At 44.6% G+C, this 14,918-nt stretch overlaps 1 protein-coding gene across 4 annotated transcripts in view; it reads left to right on the top strand.

The window, feature by feature from the left end:
- LOC137379474 (SLIT-ROBO Rho GTPase-activating protein 1) overlaps positions 1–14,918 on the top strand; it is a 278,218-nt gene that overhangs the window by 181,341 nt on the left and 81,959 nt on the right. For all 4 annotated transcript variants that reach the window (XM_068050344.1, XM_068050343.1, XM_068050345.1 and 1 more), the window contains exons 5-6: positions 9,117–9,293; positions 12,529–12,657. In XM_068050344.1, coding sequence (XP_067906445.1) covers positions 9,117–9,293; positions 12,529–12,657 — 306 coding nt within the window. The remainder of the gene's footprint in view (positions 1–9,116; positions 9,294–12,528; positions 12,658–14,918) is intronic.

Here is a 14,918-nt window from a genome sequence, read left to right as displayed (position 1 = left end):
AGGTCATGTCCAAGTTTTAGATAAATTGCCTTTAATTTTTAAGCTTCATTTCACTTGCTGAAATAGTCGAGTTCATGTTTAAGTCATCAGCTGGTAAACTATAGATTACATCAAAGTACTGTGTCCATGTTATATAAAGGATACAGAGACACTGAAAAAGATGTAATAACGATTTACAAGGATGATATCAGAACTGAGAGGTTTGACCTATCAGGAAAGATTGAAAAGGCTGGTGTTCCTTTCTCTAGAAAAGAGTAGATTGAGGGATGACCTGATGTCTTTAAGGTTAGAAAGCAGTTGAGGCCAAAACATTGTATGGTTCCAAGAAGGAATTAGATATAGCTCTTGGGTTTAAAGGGATCCAAGGGTATGGAGCGAAAGCGGGAACAGGTTACTGAGTTGGATGATCAGCCATGATCATAATGAATGGTGGAGCAGGCTCGAAGGGCTCCTGCTCCTATTTTCTATGTTGCTATGTTATGAAAGAGTTTGATAGGGTAGAGGTAGAGAAAATGTTTCCTCTAGCAGGGGGACCACCATGAGCTGCCATGAATATAAAATAGTCACTCATAAATCCAACAAGGAATTCAGGAGAAACTTCTTTACTCAGAGTGGTGAGAATGTGGAACTCGCTGTTGCAAGGACTAGTCCAGGTTACTGGCATCAATGCGTTTAAGGGGAACCTAGCTAAATGCATGAGAGTGAAAGAAATAGGATAAGTTGACAGGGTTTGATGCAGAGGGGTGGAGGAGCGTGGAATGTAAGCCAGAATGGACCTGTTTGGCTGAATGGCCTGTTTCTCTTCTGTAAACACCACATAATGCTGATTCCAAACTCTCTCAAGTGCACGTATACTGAGTCCATAAGTCTACTGATTTTAGCAGCTGAATCAGAGAGTCGAAATGTGCTCTGACTCTGAACTGTGGAATCCTAAGCAAGGGTCACTTACTGTACCCAGTGTGGGTAAAGAGGCTCTGCCATTATAGAATGAAGAAATGACATTAATCTAAGGCAATTTGGCTTGAAAAAAGCTAATAAATTGTGCACTTAACTTCTGAACGCCATTTTATGTTGGGATGTTTGTTTTATTTTCACTTTTTGGTTTGTACTTTGGCAGGAGCCCAAAGTACAAATCAGTGGTTTGTTTATCTCAGTAAATGGCCCCTCTCCTATGACACATCTATATGTATAAATATTTTTACATAGCCTCATTAGTCACCACTGTGTCCAAGAGATTCTCTTGAAGCCCAGATAGTGGAAAACATTTAGACAGTTAAACGATGCTAATATTTTCTATAAAAAGGCACTTAATGGTTGATTTTTGCAGTACATTTCCTGGGGGAATTAGTGTGTTACAATGCCTGTGGTAGAAAACCTGACAAAGAAAAAAGATTTGCATTTATGTCGTGCTGTTCACAACCTCAGGAAATCCCAAAATACATTTGAGCCAACTGAGTACTTTTGAAGTGTAGTCACCTTTGTAAAATGTAGGAGATGTGGCAGCCAATTTGTGCACAGCATGGTCCCGGAAAAAGCAGTGAGATAATGATCAAATAATCTGTTTTAGTGATGCTGTTTGAGAGATGCATATTGACACTCGATAGAATTCCCTTGCATTTCTTCGAAATAGTGCTGTGGGATCTTTTCATCTACTTGAGAGGGCAGCCAGCACCTGAGACTAACATAAAAACAAGAAATGCTGGAAATACTCAGCAGGTCTGGCAGCATCTGTGCAGAGAGAAGCAGAGTTAACGAATGGTCTCTGACCTGAAACATTAACTCTGCTTCTCTCTGCACAGATGCTGCCCGACCTGCTGAGCATTTCCAGCATTTCTTGTTTTTATTTCAGATTTCCAGCATCTGCAGTATTTTGCTTTTATTTTACCTGAGCTTAACGCCTCCAACAATGTAGCACTGCCTCAGTACTGCACTGGGAGTGTCTCCCTGGATTATGTGCTTAAGTCTCTGGAGAGGGGTTTGAACTCACAACCTTCTGCATCAGAGGTAAGAGTGCTATCTACTAAGGCACAGCCAACATTGGCAAAACTGATTGGCTTCCGTGGCAAACCTGTGGGGACAGAGGAAGATGTTTTAATGGATGAGAGCTATTCTTGGTATCGCAAAGTTTATCTACATGATGTGAATTGGTCTGTGTCTGTTAATTTTGACCTAGTGAGAAGCTGGCTATTGTTGAAGATGATTAAATATCTTTTCCGTGAGCCTGAAGTAAGCAGGTATAGAGCTGAAACCATAGCCTGTAAATAGGATTTTTTTTTTTTAACATCTTGACACTTTATAGCAACAAAGTTTATTACTGGATTGGAAGCAAAGGGATTGTGACTTGCGAAGTAAACTATGTATACCTCTGAGTGACACAGTAACAGGAGGCACCATTTGTAAACTACATGGGATTGAAGTGCTGATTCATAACTCCTTCCTTCAGCTCATACCCATGACCACTCACCTCCCACACTTCTGTTTCAGAATCTCTTTCATTACACCTGACTCACTCTATACATCACTGACTAGCTTGCTCTCTCTTTCCAAAGCTTCTTTTAGAAATGAGTTCTCTGCTTCTAAACAGATTCAGGGTGTAGAAATTTGTTGTAGAATACAGATACAGCACAGAATGTGGCTATTGTGCCCATCCTGCCTGTGACAGCTTTTTGCTAGAGTTATGATATTAATCCTGCTCCCCTACTATTTCTGCATAGCCCTATATTATGTTTTCCCTTCAGGTATTTATCCAGTACTCTTTTGAATGTTACTATTTTTTCAGCCAGTGCATTCCAGAGCGTAACAACTCGCTATGTAAAAAAAAAAGTTTTCTCGAGTCGCCTCTTTTTTTTTTGCCATTCGCCTTAAATCTATGTCCTGTGGTTACCAGCCCTTCAACCACCGGAGACAGTTTGTCCTTATTTACTCTGAGCAAAATCACCTCCATCAAATCTCCTCTTAATCTTTTGAGCTCTAGGGGAAACAATCCCAGCTTCTCACTACTCTCCACATTACCTCATCCCTGATACCATTCTGGTAAATCTCCACTGTGCCCGCTCCAGGGTCTTGACATCCTTCCTAAAGTCTGGCACCCAGAATTGAACACACTGCTCTGGCTGATCACTGTTTAGAACGGTTTAGTATAACCTCCTTGCTTTTGTTCTTTATGCCTCTATTAATAAAGCCAAGGATCCCCTAGGCCTTTTTAACATCCTTCTCAACTTGTCCTGCCACCTTCAAAGATTTGTGCACAAATGCCCCCAGGTCTCTCTCTTCCTGCATCCTTTTTTAAAATTCCACCATTTAGTTCATAATGCCTTTTTCCTACCAAAGTTTATCGCTTCCCACTTCTCTGCATTAAATTGCATTTGCTATATGTCATCAGTCTATGAACCCCTGAAGTCTGTTACTACTCTCCTCATTGTTTACTACATTTGAGTCATATGCCCCCTATACCCAAATCCAAGATGTTGATATATGCGGTAGTCCTCATACCGACCCCTGGGGAATGCCACTGTATACTTTCCTCCAGTCTGGAAACCAACTGTTCAACATTACTCTCAGCTTTCTGACCCATAGCCAGTTTTATATCCACACTGCCACTCTCCCTTTAATTTCAGACTTGTTAGCAAAATTAGAGGCCCACCGTTTGAGCTTTCTCCCGCTCCTTTTGAAAGTCCATATACACATCAACTGCACTACCCTCATGAACCCTTTCCATTGTTCATCAAAGTCCATTTTTAGGCGCATAACTGACTGTGCACTTCTAGTGTTTGACCAAAGCTTGTTACAATGAGGCCTGAGGCCCAATTTCTATTAATCGGAGTGCTTGTCGCGGCTCCATAGGCAGCTCGCCTCCATGCCGAGTATTGATCTTTGATCCTACTGCCTCGCTGGAAGTTAGAGGGACATGGGGAAGTGTTGAGCATGGGCTACGAGAGGTCTGCAGTTGTGTTGTGGAAGCAGGAGGAACAGGAGAGACGTGGGGGGGAAAAAAACATTTTCCTGCTTTTTCTTCTGCGCCAGAGGTCCCTTTTGAAGAACAGCTAGTTAGGCCACTGTAGAACCAGAAAAAATAGACAAAGCTAGCCTGGCATAACGCTTCGTCTAGTTTTCCCATACATAGTGTAGCAGGCTGCTGAAACAGATGCACAATTGTTCCTTGCATATTTTTAAACTGAGTCACCAAAAAATCACCGAGGACCAATTTGGTAGCAGCCATGCTGCCGGCACAGATCAGGTACTGACCGCATGCCCAGAAATTAGTGCATGTTGTAGCCATTTTACTACTGAGAAACAAGTAAAACAGAAATTGGTGTAAAGGCGGTGTCATCCAACCGTATCTTGCCAGAAAGCTCCGGATGGTGCGATGAACACGGGTAGATTTTGGTGGGGGGGGGGGAACACTCCACACAGACCAGGTGACATTCTGGAAAACAAGGTTGTGGATCACTTAACAAAGATATAAACTAATTGGGAAGTGTAAGGGAAGGCATGCCAGAGTAATTGAATAGGACGTGTGATGAAAATGTGGAAAAGGACAAGAATGTAGATGTGCGAATTACCTGGATTTTAGTGAGACTTTTGAGAAGACGACTCTTGGAAAATGAGTACACCGAGCCAGCAGACATGACTTACTGCAAGTTGTAGATGGACTGGAAACTGGTTTGAGTGATAGGATAAGAAAGCTCTGAATGCATGACTGGGGAAAGGGGTTGGAATTGCGAGGACTTTGTGATGGGCTTAGTCTCCAACATTTTATAAACGATTCAAAAGAGGGAGCCAGCTGTTATATACCAAAATACCTGATGTCGTTAAGAGATGGAAGATGGAAGTATCGGTAAGAGGACCTTGTTTCATGGGCAAAATGATCAGCCCATTGACTGGTCCAGCTTAATGTAAAGTCATGCATTTAGGGAACAAGGAACACAGCGTGATTGCAGGATTTATTAGAAAAATAGTGGCAAAAAGCAGATCAGTAAAGGGACCTTGGGATCATAATAGTTCCCTCAAGACACCAAGACAAGTTGTCAAAAAGCAAATGGGATGTTGGGTTTCAGTGGTCAAAGGACATAATCCTACTATTATTTGGAATATTTTATTGGGGCCAATCAAGCGTAATTGTATGTAGTTCTGAAAACAATACCATCATCACTGGAGATGTGCTGTTTAAAGAAATAAAGACTTGCATTTATGAAGCTGTTACGATCTCAGTAGAGATTGTTAACTTTAAAACAAGAGATATGAACTTCCCCCAGACCAATTAAAGAATGACACAAGATTTCATTTTTTTTTGATAGACTTTTACTAGAACAACTAAACCATGCTTAGGTGGTATCTAATACACTAAATTACAAAGAAAGGTATTTCCCATTAATTTATTAACACACTTGAAAATTCCACACCACGGACTGAATTTTTTTTTTTTCCAAAATATACTTTATTCATAAAAATCTGTAAAAATTACATTGCCAAACAGTTTCCAAACAGCACCAAAAAATACAAACATTGCAAGGGAGATCAGTTTCCTTCAATACTGTCATGAGTTTCTTCCCAGCCCTTCCGTTTCACAATTGTCATGTCAATTACAGTTTTACATTTACAACAATTCAGAATATTAACGATACAGTTCGAGGGGTTTCCCATGGATCCAGCCCCTCAGTCCAGCTTGGTGGGGGAACCTTACACTGTGGTCTTTCCCCATTGAGCCTTTGCTGCGGCTGCCCCAAGCTTTAGTGCGTCCCTCAGCACGTAGTCCTGGACCTTGGAATGTGCCAGTCTGCAACATTCGGTGGTGGACAACTCTTTGCGCTGGAAGACCAGCAAGTTTCGGGCAGACCAAAGGGCGTCTTTCACCGAATTGATAGTCCTCCAGCAGCAGTTGATGTTTGTCTCGGTGTGCGTCCCTGGGAACAGCCCGTAGAGCACAGACTCCTGTGTTACAGAGCTGCTTGGGATGAACCTTGACAAAAACCACTGCATCTCTTTCCACACCTGCTTTGCAAAGGCACATTCCAGGATGAGGTGGGCGACCGTCTCTTCCCCACCACAGCCAACGCGGGGGCACTGTGCAGAGGGGGCGAGACTTCGGGTGTGCATGAAGGATCTGACGGGGAGGGCCCTTCTCACCACCAGCCAAGCTACGTCTTGGTGCTTGTTTGAAAGTTCTGGTGATGAGGCGTTCCGCCAAATGACTTTGACGGTCTGCTCGGGGAACCATCCGACAGGATCCACCGTTTCCTTTTCCCGTAGGGCCTTGAGGACATTCCGTGCAGACCACTGCCTGATGGACCGGTGGTCAAAGGTGTTTTTCCGCAGAAACTGCTCCACGAAGGATAGGTGGTACGGCGCCGCCCAACTGCACGGTGCGTTCCGTGGCAATGTGACCAGGCCCATCCTTCGCAACACCGGGGACAGATAGAACCTCAGCACGTAGTGACACTTGGAGTTTGCGTACTGGGGATCTACACATAGCTTGATGCAGCCGCACACGAAGGTGGTCATCAGGATGAGGGCCACTTTGGGTACATTTTTCCCGCCCTTGTCCAGAGATTTGACTGAATTTTATAAGTTCCCCGATGTCGGGGAGGTGTGGGGGGCCTGGAAAATACTTCCAGGAGAGGCCCGCTATGGGAAGGCCCCACCGCATTTTACGGGCAGCGGCAAGGCCGCAGGGCAGTCCCCTGCTTCTCGGCGGTGGAACCTTCACTTAAACAAATGCATAAGCACGTAACTTGTCCTGACTGCCGTCCCAAGCTGATATTCCACCTGGTGGCCGGAACTCCCATGCCTCCAGATCTCTGTTCAGAGATCCGCGGCATGACATTGGTGGGGAAGGGGGAGGAGTGAATTTTTCAGGGCGGGGGTGGGGGGAGCGGCAAAAACAAATGCAGTTAGTTGCAGGGATTGTGGGAAGGGGTTGAGGGTCATGGGAATAAAGTTTGGCGGGGAAAGTTCATGATATGAATAAAAGTTTTTATAGGGGGAGAGGGCAATTTATATATAGATCACTCATTGTGGGGAGGATTCAAAGTTGTATTAAAATGTTATTTTTATTTGTTGGAGACCGGGACCTTTAAAATATGTTAATGTAACTGAAGGGCTTGAAGCCCTTTAGAAATGGTGCCTGCGCAGTGGTGCTGGACGCCATTGCCAGGGACGGAGCGGCCGCCCTCTCTACATCCTTTGGGCTGGGCATTCCGCTTCCTCCATGTAAATGAGCCACTGCACAAAATATCACAGCGGCGCACAAGTCGCGCATGCGTGCACCTTTTTTGATGCTTGCTGCCGATCTCGGTGGCGAGCTTTCAAAATTCAGCCCCACATTTATACGTTACATAATGTTCTCAGCGATTTAAAAAAAGGTATCCTTGCAGTTAAAAGTCCCAAACATCTCCCAGTTGCAATGGGTTGGATCTCCCAGTCCTTCTCAAAGCAAATGTCCACTTCACTCACTTCTTCTGAGTTCATTCAACCTAGACCTCCTTTAATAAGGCAATCTCTGGTGACCCCGTTGGTCTTTGCACCCCCACCAACCTCAACTTTCGAATGGGTTTGAGTCTTAGCAGCCTTTTGCTGTATCGGTGATCTCAGAGTATCTGTTTCTCTCTCTTCCTCTTCAGCTGCACTGCTCTCTGGCTTGCTAGTCCTTTTCTTCCTTACAGCCTCTCCGACCTAGGAAAGCCTGTGAATTTATTGTGTTCAAAAGTCAATAGTTGGCCTTTTATAAATTTCTCAGCATAGCAAAACCACCTGGTTCATCCTTTGTTTCCAGCTGTCAGAGATTGCAACTTGAAGTTGCATTTTCAGAGCCCCTGGCTCCCAGTTTACAATCTGAGAGTCTGGGAGAGCGAAACCCATTGCTCTTTAGGTGTTATAACATTGTACCCTGCTTTCAAAAGGGGCTTTGATCTGGATTCCTTGTTTGCATGGTAACCAAGACCCCTGGCTTGTCTCTGGGAAAACTTGATGTGAGGTCGCATGTCTCTTCCGAATCCATTTTACACTACATTAAAGATCACTGTTTTTAAAACTTAACTTTACTACAAAGTCCAACGTTTATAACAGTAACATCTTTCATGGTCTTCGAACATCCCAAAGCGCTTTACAGCCAATTAACTACTTTTGAAGAGTGTTCACTATTGTAATGTTGGGAACACAGCACCAATTTGCACACAGCAAGATCCCACCAATAGCAATGTGATAAGGACCAGATAATCTGGGCATATTTTTTGAAGTGATGTTGCTTCAGGGATGAATATTGGCCAGGGCACTGGGGAGAACTCCACTGCTGTACTTTGGAATCGTCCCATGGGATCTTTCATGCCCACCTGAGAGGGCAAACAGGGCTTCGGTTCAGCATCTCATCCAAAACATGGCACCTTCGACAGTGCAGCACTCCCTCAGTACTGCACTGGAGTGTCAGCCTGGATTATATGCTCCAGTTTCTGGAGTGGGGCTAGAAAGCACAACCTTCTGACTCGAGGTGGGAGTGCTACCAACTGAGTCATGGCTGAAACCTTCAATATGGGATAATATATACTTAATGAAAAAAACCTATTAGTAAACACAAACAGCTGACATGTCCCTGGTATAACAGCAAAATCAGTTACCCAGGACACACCAGACTGGAGCTTTTACATTCCATCAAATCTTTCCTCCTTGTGACTGCACTGGTTGTGAAGATAACGTACTCCAGTTATATTATGAATTGGCACTAAATAGCTTAAATTGTTAACGGGGAAACCTCAAAAGAATGATGATTGGCTTTTGTTTTTATTTGTTCCTGGGATGTAAGCATCTCTGACGAGGCCAGCATTTATTGCCCATCCCTAATGGCCTTTGAGAAGCTGCCTTCTTGAACCGCTGCAGTCCATCTGGGGTAGGTACACCCACAGTGCTGTTTGGAAGGCTTGCTGATATTTGTGTGTTGGTGTGTAAACTGATCCCTATAGTACAACAGTGACTACGCTTCATAAGCACTTCATTGGCTGTAAAGTGTTTTGGGATGTCCTGAGGTTGTGAAAGACGTTATATAAATGCACGTTCTTTCTTCCTCCTTTCTGTTGAAGTGATGCTTCATCTTGGTTTCCTCACCACCCCATTTGTCACTGTCGCAGGTCATGAAGACGTACCACATGTATCACACTGAAAGCATCAGCGCAGAGAGTAAACTAAAAGAGGCTGAGAAACAGGAGGAGAAGCAGATCGGGAAGGACCCTGTCTTCAACATTCGGCTGGAAGAAAAGCACCAGAGGCGAAGCTCGGTGAAGAAGATCGAGAAAATGAAAGAGAAGGTAGGATAGCATGCAACCGTGGCTATGAATGAGGAGGAGGGTGGGGGGGGAATGTAACAATGCAAATGGGGCATGTTCTTCTCTGACCAATGCAAATCTGCAGCTCAGCAATGTTAATGATGGAAATCACACCTCCCCGTTAAATATTGGCCCATGCACTCAACATTTCTTGTGCATGGTCTATTATTCCTCCATGCTAATGGTTTTAAATATATTCATTTGTAAGTTAGCCTTTTATTCAGGCTGTTCGGTGGTCTGTTTGTCCAGTTATGTTGCCAAGGATTCACTTGAATTATCCATTAGCACTGATCTAAGCACACTTCAAATCCTTTGTAGATTTTTTTTTTTGACTGCAGAGTGGGGAGTCATTAGATTTTTTTGTAATTTGAGTAAAGATTCCTGTTTTGGTTTTCTCCCAATTCCTCGTTTGCTGGATAACGCACTCCAGGAGTAGGCCATTCAGCCCCTCGAGCCTATTCCGTTAGATTCATGGCTGATCTGTATCTTTACTCCTACTTATCCACCTTGGCTCTATATCCCTGCCAGTACAGGAGGAGTCTGCCTCTGATCTTCCCCACATCCTAGCATTCTCCAACTGCCTTGGCACAGTGCAGTGATACTCTGCTCTAATGTGCTTTCCAACGTTTTGAATTCTATCTAGTTGCTTTGTGCTGCCAGGGAATTCCGAGCTTGGCCTTCATTTTGAGAGGTACACCAGCAGGAAGGCAGATGCAGCTCGCTCACTGACAAGTGTACCAACCCCTCCTCCCAGTTCTAAAACTGTGAACAATCTTTGACAATGATGGACAGTACATGGACTGAGGTCCTTGTTTTGGACAACAGTATGTATTTTTTTTCCAGAGCCTTCTACTGTGGCTTTGTACCCAGAGATTGGGATGCAAATGTTGCAGTTCCGCCCTGCTATTTCCTCAGCTCTCCTTAGCGCCTCTCCTGTGAATTTACTGCCCTCCTTCCATATAAATAAACATCCCCACCCCCAACCATGGCTTGGCTATTTCCATGGTCTTGATCAATGACAAGACCATCCCTGACCACTTTCTTGTATTCTTCATCACCCATACTGTCACTCCCTTCCAACCACACTTCCTTCTGCACTTACCCTGGAAAAGAAACTTCTTCCTAGGTACTTATGCTGTCAGATTCCTAACTGTCTAGCCTTTGGCCATCCATTCACTCTGCTATTTCTGCAGTTATCGATCTGTTCAACGGCTGCCTCACCTCTGATGACCTTGTCCTCAACAAAAAGTTACTCTCACCCACCCTGGTCATTCCCTCTGATCTGGCCCACACCTTGTTCCCTAATGTCCAAAAGGCACAAATTTGATGCATAACTGGTTTAATCGTCTATTAGCAGCTTTGGCTGGACAACATCAAGAGCAATCAGGCATCATTATCCTCTGTCAAAACTAGCTTCTGTTCCAGGATCATCCTGGAGAGCAAAATTAACCCCTGGCTTCCTTTCTTCATTATTAACTGTCTCCTTAAACCCTCCCCCGTCCCCCTCCACTCTTGCCTCCAACAGCAATTGCAAGGCACGCATGGGCTTTTTCGTTACAAATATTGTAATTATCCATTCAGTTGCCTCTGGTGCTTCCCCGTCATCCTCTTGTCCACCGAGCTGAACCTTCCCCTCATTCCCAGTTCTCTCCATGTCCTAGCACTGAACTGTGCATCTGTCCACCTTTTATTCCCATCACCTCTCAAGCTCTCTCCAAGCTCATCTTGTCCAAAAGACCCCACCTTCTGTTGTCTTGACCCCATTACCACAGAACTGACCCTCATATTAACTGATATTTTAAATGGTTAATTCCCCATCTGCTCTCCCACTCCTTTTCGAAACCTCTGTGATCAACTCTGTCCTCATAAAATCATCCCTCAATATCTTTTGTGCTTGCAAACGAGAACCTCATCTTCAACTCTCCCTCACCCTTGTCCTTGGTAAATTACATTGGCTTCTGTTTCCCCCGCCCAAACCTGTTTAAAATTCTCATCCTTGTGTTTAAATCCCTTCATGGCCTCATCCCTTGCAGCCCTTTGTAACCTCTTCCAACCCAACTCCCTCAGAGCTCACTGTTCCTCTGCCCAGGGTTCTTGTGCGGCCCTTCCGTTTGCCACACCAATGGTGGCTGTGCCTTCAGTTGCCTAGGCTCCAAGCTCAGGATTTCCCTCCTTAAACCAGTCCATCCCTTCACCTCCCTTTCCTTTCAGCCCTCCATGAAACCCACATCTTTGACTACATTTTGGTTCCCCCCGGGTATTTTGTTCTTTGGCGCTTTTCTGGCTATATCCAACGTGGGCATTTTCTTGTGTTTACAGCTTGATATAAATGCAAGGTCTGCATCAATCAAACACTTGCAGTTCTACCTCTTAGTTTAGTTTAGTTTAGAGATACAGCAATGAAACAGGCCCTTCGGCCCACCGTGTCTGTGCCGACCATCAACCACCCATTTATACTAATCCTACACTAATCCCATATTCCTACCACATCCCCACCATTCTCCTACCACCTACCTACACTAGGGGCAATTTACAATGGCCAATTTACCTATCAACCTGCAAGTCTTTGGCATGTGGGAGGAAACCGGAGCACCCGGAGGAAACTCACGCAGACACAGGGAGAACTTGCAAACTCCACACAGGCAGTACCCAGAATTGAACCCGGGTCGCTGGAGCTGTGAGGCTGTGGTGCTAACCACTGCGCCACTGTGCCGCCCTCTCTCTCAAGTCGTGAAGGGAGAAGTGTAGTTTGATCTCAGGGTTGGTCCAAAATGCCCTGTGTTTGACAAGTCACTGTGTGGATCTGAGCCTGTCACTTGGGATAAGGCAGGAAAGTGTGATGTACAAGTTCAGCCATCACATTGAATGGTGGAGCAGGCTCGAGGGGCCGTATGGACTACTCCTGCTCCTATTATGTTCTAACACTTGCTGATCAATTTTGCCAAATGCACATCAGCTGAAGCCTCACTCAGGGGCCTTGTATATTGGGAAATCATGGGTTTGCTTCCCCCAATAGGTGCAGCATCCAAGCAAGGCTTTCCACCAGGGCAGTGTGTACCTGAAAAATGAGGCCCTGTAATGTCCGATTGCAGTAGCGATTAGCGGAAATGTATTAATCATTGCTGTATCCAGTGTTGTATGTGTTTCTTTGGTGTACGAACCATGTATTCATTTTGAGCTTTTCTGTTAACTGTTTTTTCTTTTGTGTGTGGGGTAGCGTCAAGCCAAATACTCTGAAAATAAGCTGAAGTCCATCAAGGCACGAAACGAGTACCTGTTGACACTGGAGGCGAGCAATAATTCTGTTTTCAAGTATTACATCCATGACCTTTCTGATGTAATTGATGTAAGTACAACAAGAGAGAATTTAGGGAAACTGAGGTTAGTTGGGTGTGTTGTGTGTGGACTAAAATATATTTGAAGCCTTGGACAATACGAATGACCCGCTAATGCAAGTAAATCTTGACCAAGCTTTAATTTACGTCAGCAGTATCTGTAAGTCTGGTTGAAAGCATTTTTCTTTCAGCCTGTTATATATGACCTGACAACTTATTAATGAACAGGTTATTCTTACTTTGCAGCAAAGATGAGTTGAGCAGGTGAAAGCACAAGATCCACCAGTCAAATAAATATAGTCTGAAATTAATTTTGTGTTTTTTTTTTAAAGAAATGTCACAACCTGTTGCATGGGTACAACTGGATGCTTGCTTTTTATTCTGTTATGTCATAGTCTGGAAGTTGGTTGCATCTGACACAAACTGGGCACGGGCAGCGATCCCTGGTACCGGAATGGCTAGGCCCAAGGCATGTTCGATAATGGGCTTCAGGCCCGGTTAATGTGAGACCGGCCAGCTGCAGCTGCCTGCTGGGCCTCCCCAGGGAACTTGCTGGTGAAGGGTGTTTGAAATTTGGGTTTTTAAATTGCTGACAGTGGCCCTGTGCTCCTGGAAGCAGTGGTGGAAGCAATTGGGATAGAGGGGGTGACCAGCTGGTGGCACAGTCAACAGTGGCCTGACTCTGGTACCTCAAGCAAGTGGCCGTTTCTTATCTGGGAAGCTGGGCAACAAGCATTAGTGGGCTATTCAGTCATGAAGGTCATCATCATGGAGCCTGACACCTGGCTTGCTGGGCTAATGCATCGCATAGGGCAGTGTTGAGCTGTGTCAACCAGGAAGGCTTCAGATTCATATTTTGTTTCTTAGCCACCCCCACCTCCCGAAGGCAATAGACTTCTGTATTGGAGGGTTGACAGGCATCACATCTTCTCTGGTATTTCACCCACGTAGCTGTTAATGCCAGGACGTGTGCGCTTGAACCTTGACCGTGTATGTTACAAGGCTGTTCCATCAGGGGAGGCATCATAGACGAACCTGATCCTGGCCTCACCTTTCCTCCACAATCGCCTACTGCCCAAAAGGCTACCAGCCAAGTAACTGAGGAAATCGAGGATAGTTCAGTCCTTTTCCTAACTCAAGTGGTCAGGTGAGTCGATGGCCGAGCTAGTAATTCCAGTAGTGCTGTCATGGAGATGTACTGAATGTATCACTGCTGCAATCCCCAAAGGGGCTTGTGAAATAATATCGGCAGAGGCCACTAAACAGTTTGGTGTCATGACTTGGAATGTGAGAGGAGAACTGGAGGGATATAGGAGAGAACCCAATCACTAGACAAGTCCATGCACCCATTTCAATTCTTGGGTAGCTCTTGTGTTCAGCAGCCTGCTTTTTGTTGAGCAAATTTTCTTAAACTTTCGAAGCTGCCTTGCTTCCCATTCAGATTGGGTCTGTTGAATGTGTTGCATTAACACAAGTGAAACAATACAGAGTAATTGCGATTCCACAAAGGAGGTCATTTTTTGCTGTAATCAAGCGGACAAAATTATTTGTAACCTTTACCCGTGATTGTTGCATATGGCTATTTGTAATAGGTCTGAGTTTAGTCTGAAGAAGAAAGACTTGCATTTATAAATGCCTTTCACAATCACAGGACATCCCAGAGCACTTTATGGCCATTTGAAGTGTAGTCAATGTTGTAACATAGGAAACGCTGCAGCCAATTTTTACACAGCAAGCTCCCACAAACAGCAATGAGATAAACAACCAGATAATCTGTATTAGTGATGTTGGTTAAGGGATAAATATTGGCCAGGCCAGTGGGGAGAACTCCCCGGCTCTCCTTCCGAATAGTGCCCTCGGATCTTTCATGTCCACCTGAGAGGGCAGAAAGGGCTCGGTTGAACATCTCATCTGAAACAGCTGACAGTGCAGCACTCCCTCAGTACTGCACAGGGAGTGTCAGCCTGGAATTTGAGCTGAGGTCTCTGGAGAAGAGGTATTATTTGCAGAATGCTTCTGTATTGGAGGTCCCGCTTTTATTGTGTTCAACACCTCAGCCACCTCCATAATTTAAACAGTGCATATTTAAAAATGCTTTTCCTTGCACCCATTTGCAAAACCTTGATGAATTGTCTGCAGTGAACCAAGTGACAAAATAATGTGAAGTCCTTTTAAACACATGACAGTGTGTATAAATAGATCTGTCTTTAAACTGGTTCCAAAGTGCTGATGCGCACACTTTGTTTTTTACACAATAGCTTTTCTGAGGAGT

This window comes from Heterodontus francisci, chromosome 18, assembly GCF_036365525.1.
Source record: "Heterodontus francisci isolate sHetFra1 chromosome 18, sHetFra1.hap1, whole genome shotgun sequence".
In the NCBI taxonomy this organism is placed as follows: domain Eukaryota; kingdom Metazoa; phylum Chordata; class Chondrichthyes; order Heterodontiformes; family Heterodontidae; genus Heterodontus; species Heterodontus francisci.
This window is presented reverse-complemented; position numbering and strand designations above follow the sequence as displayed.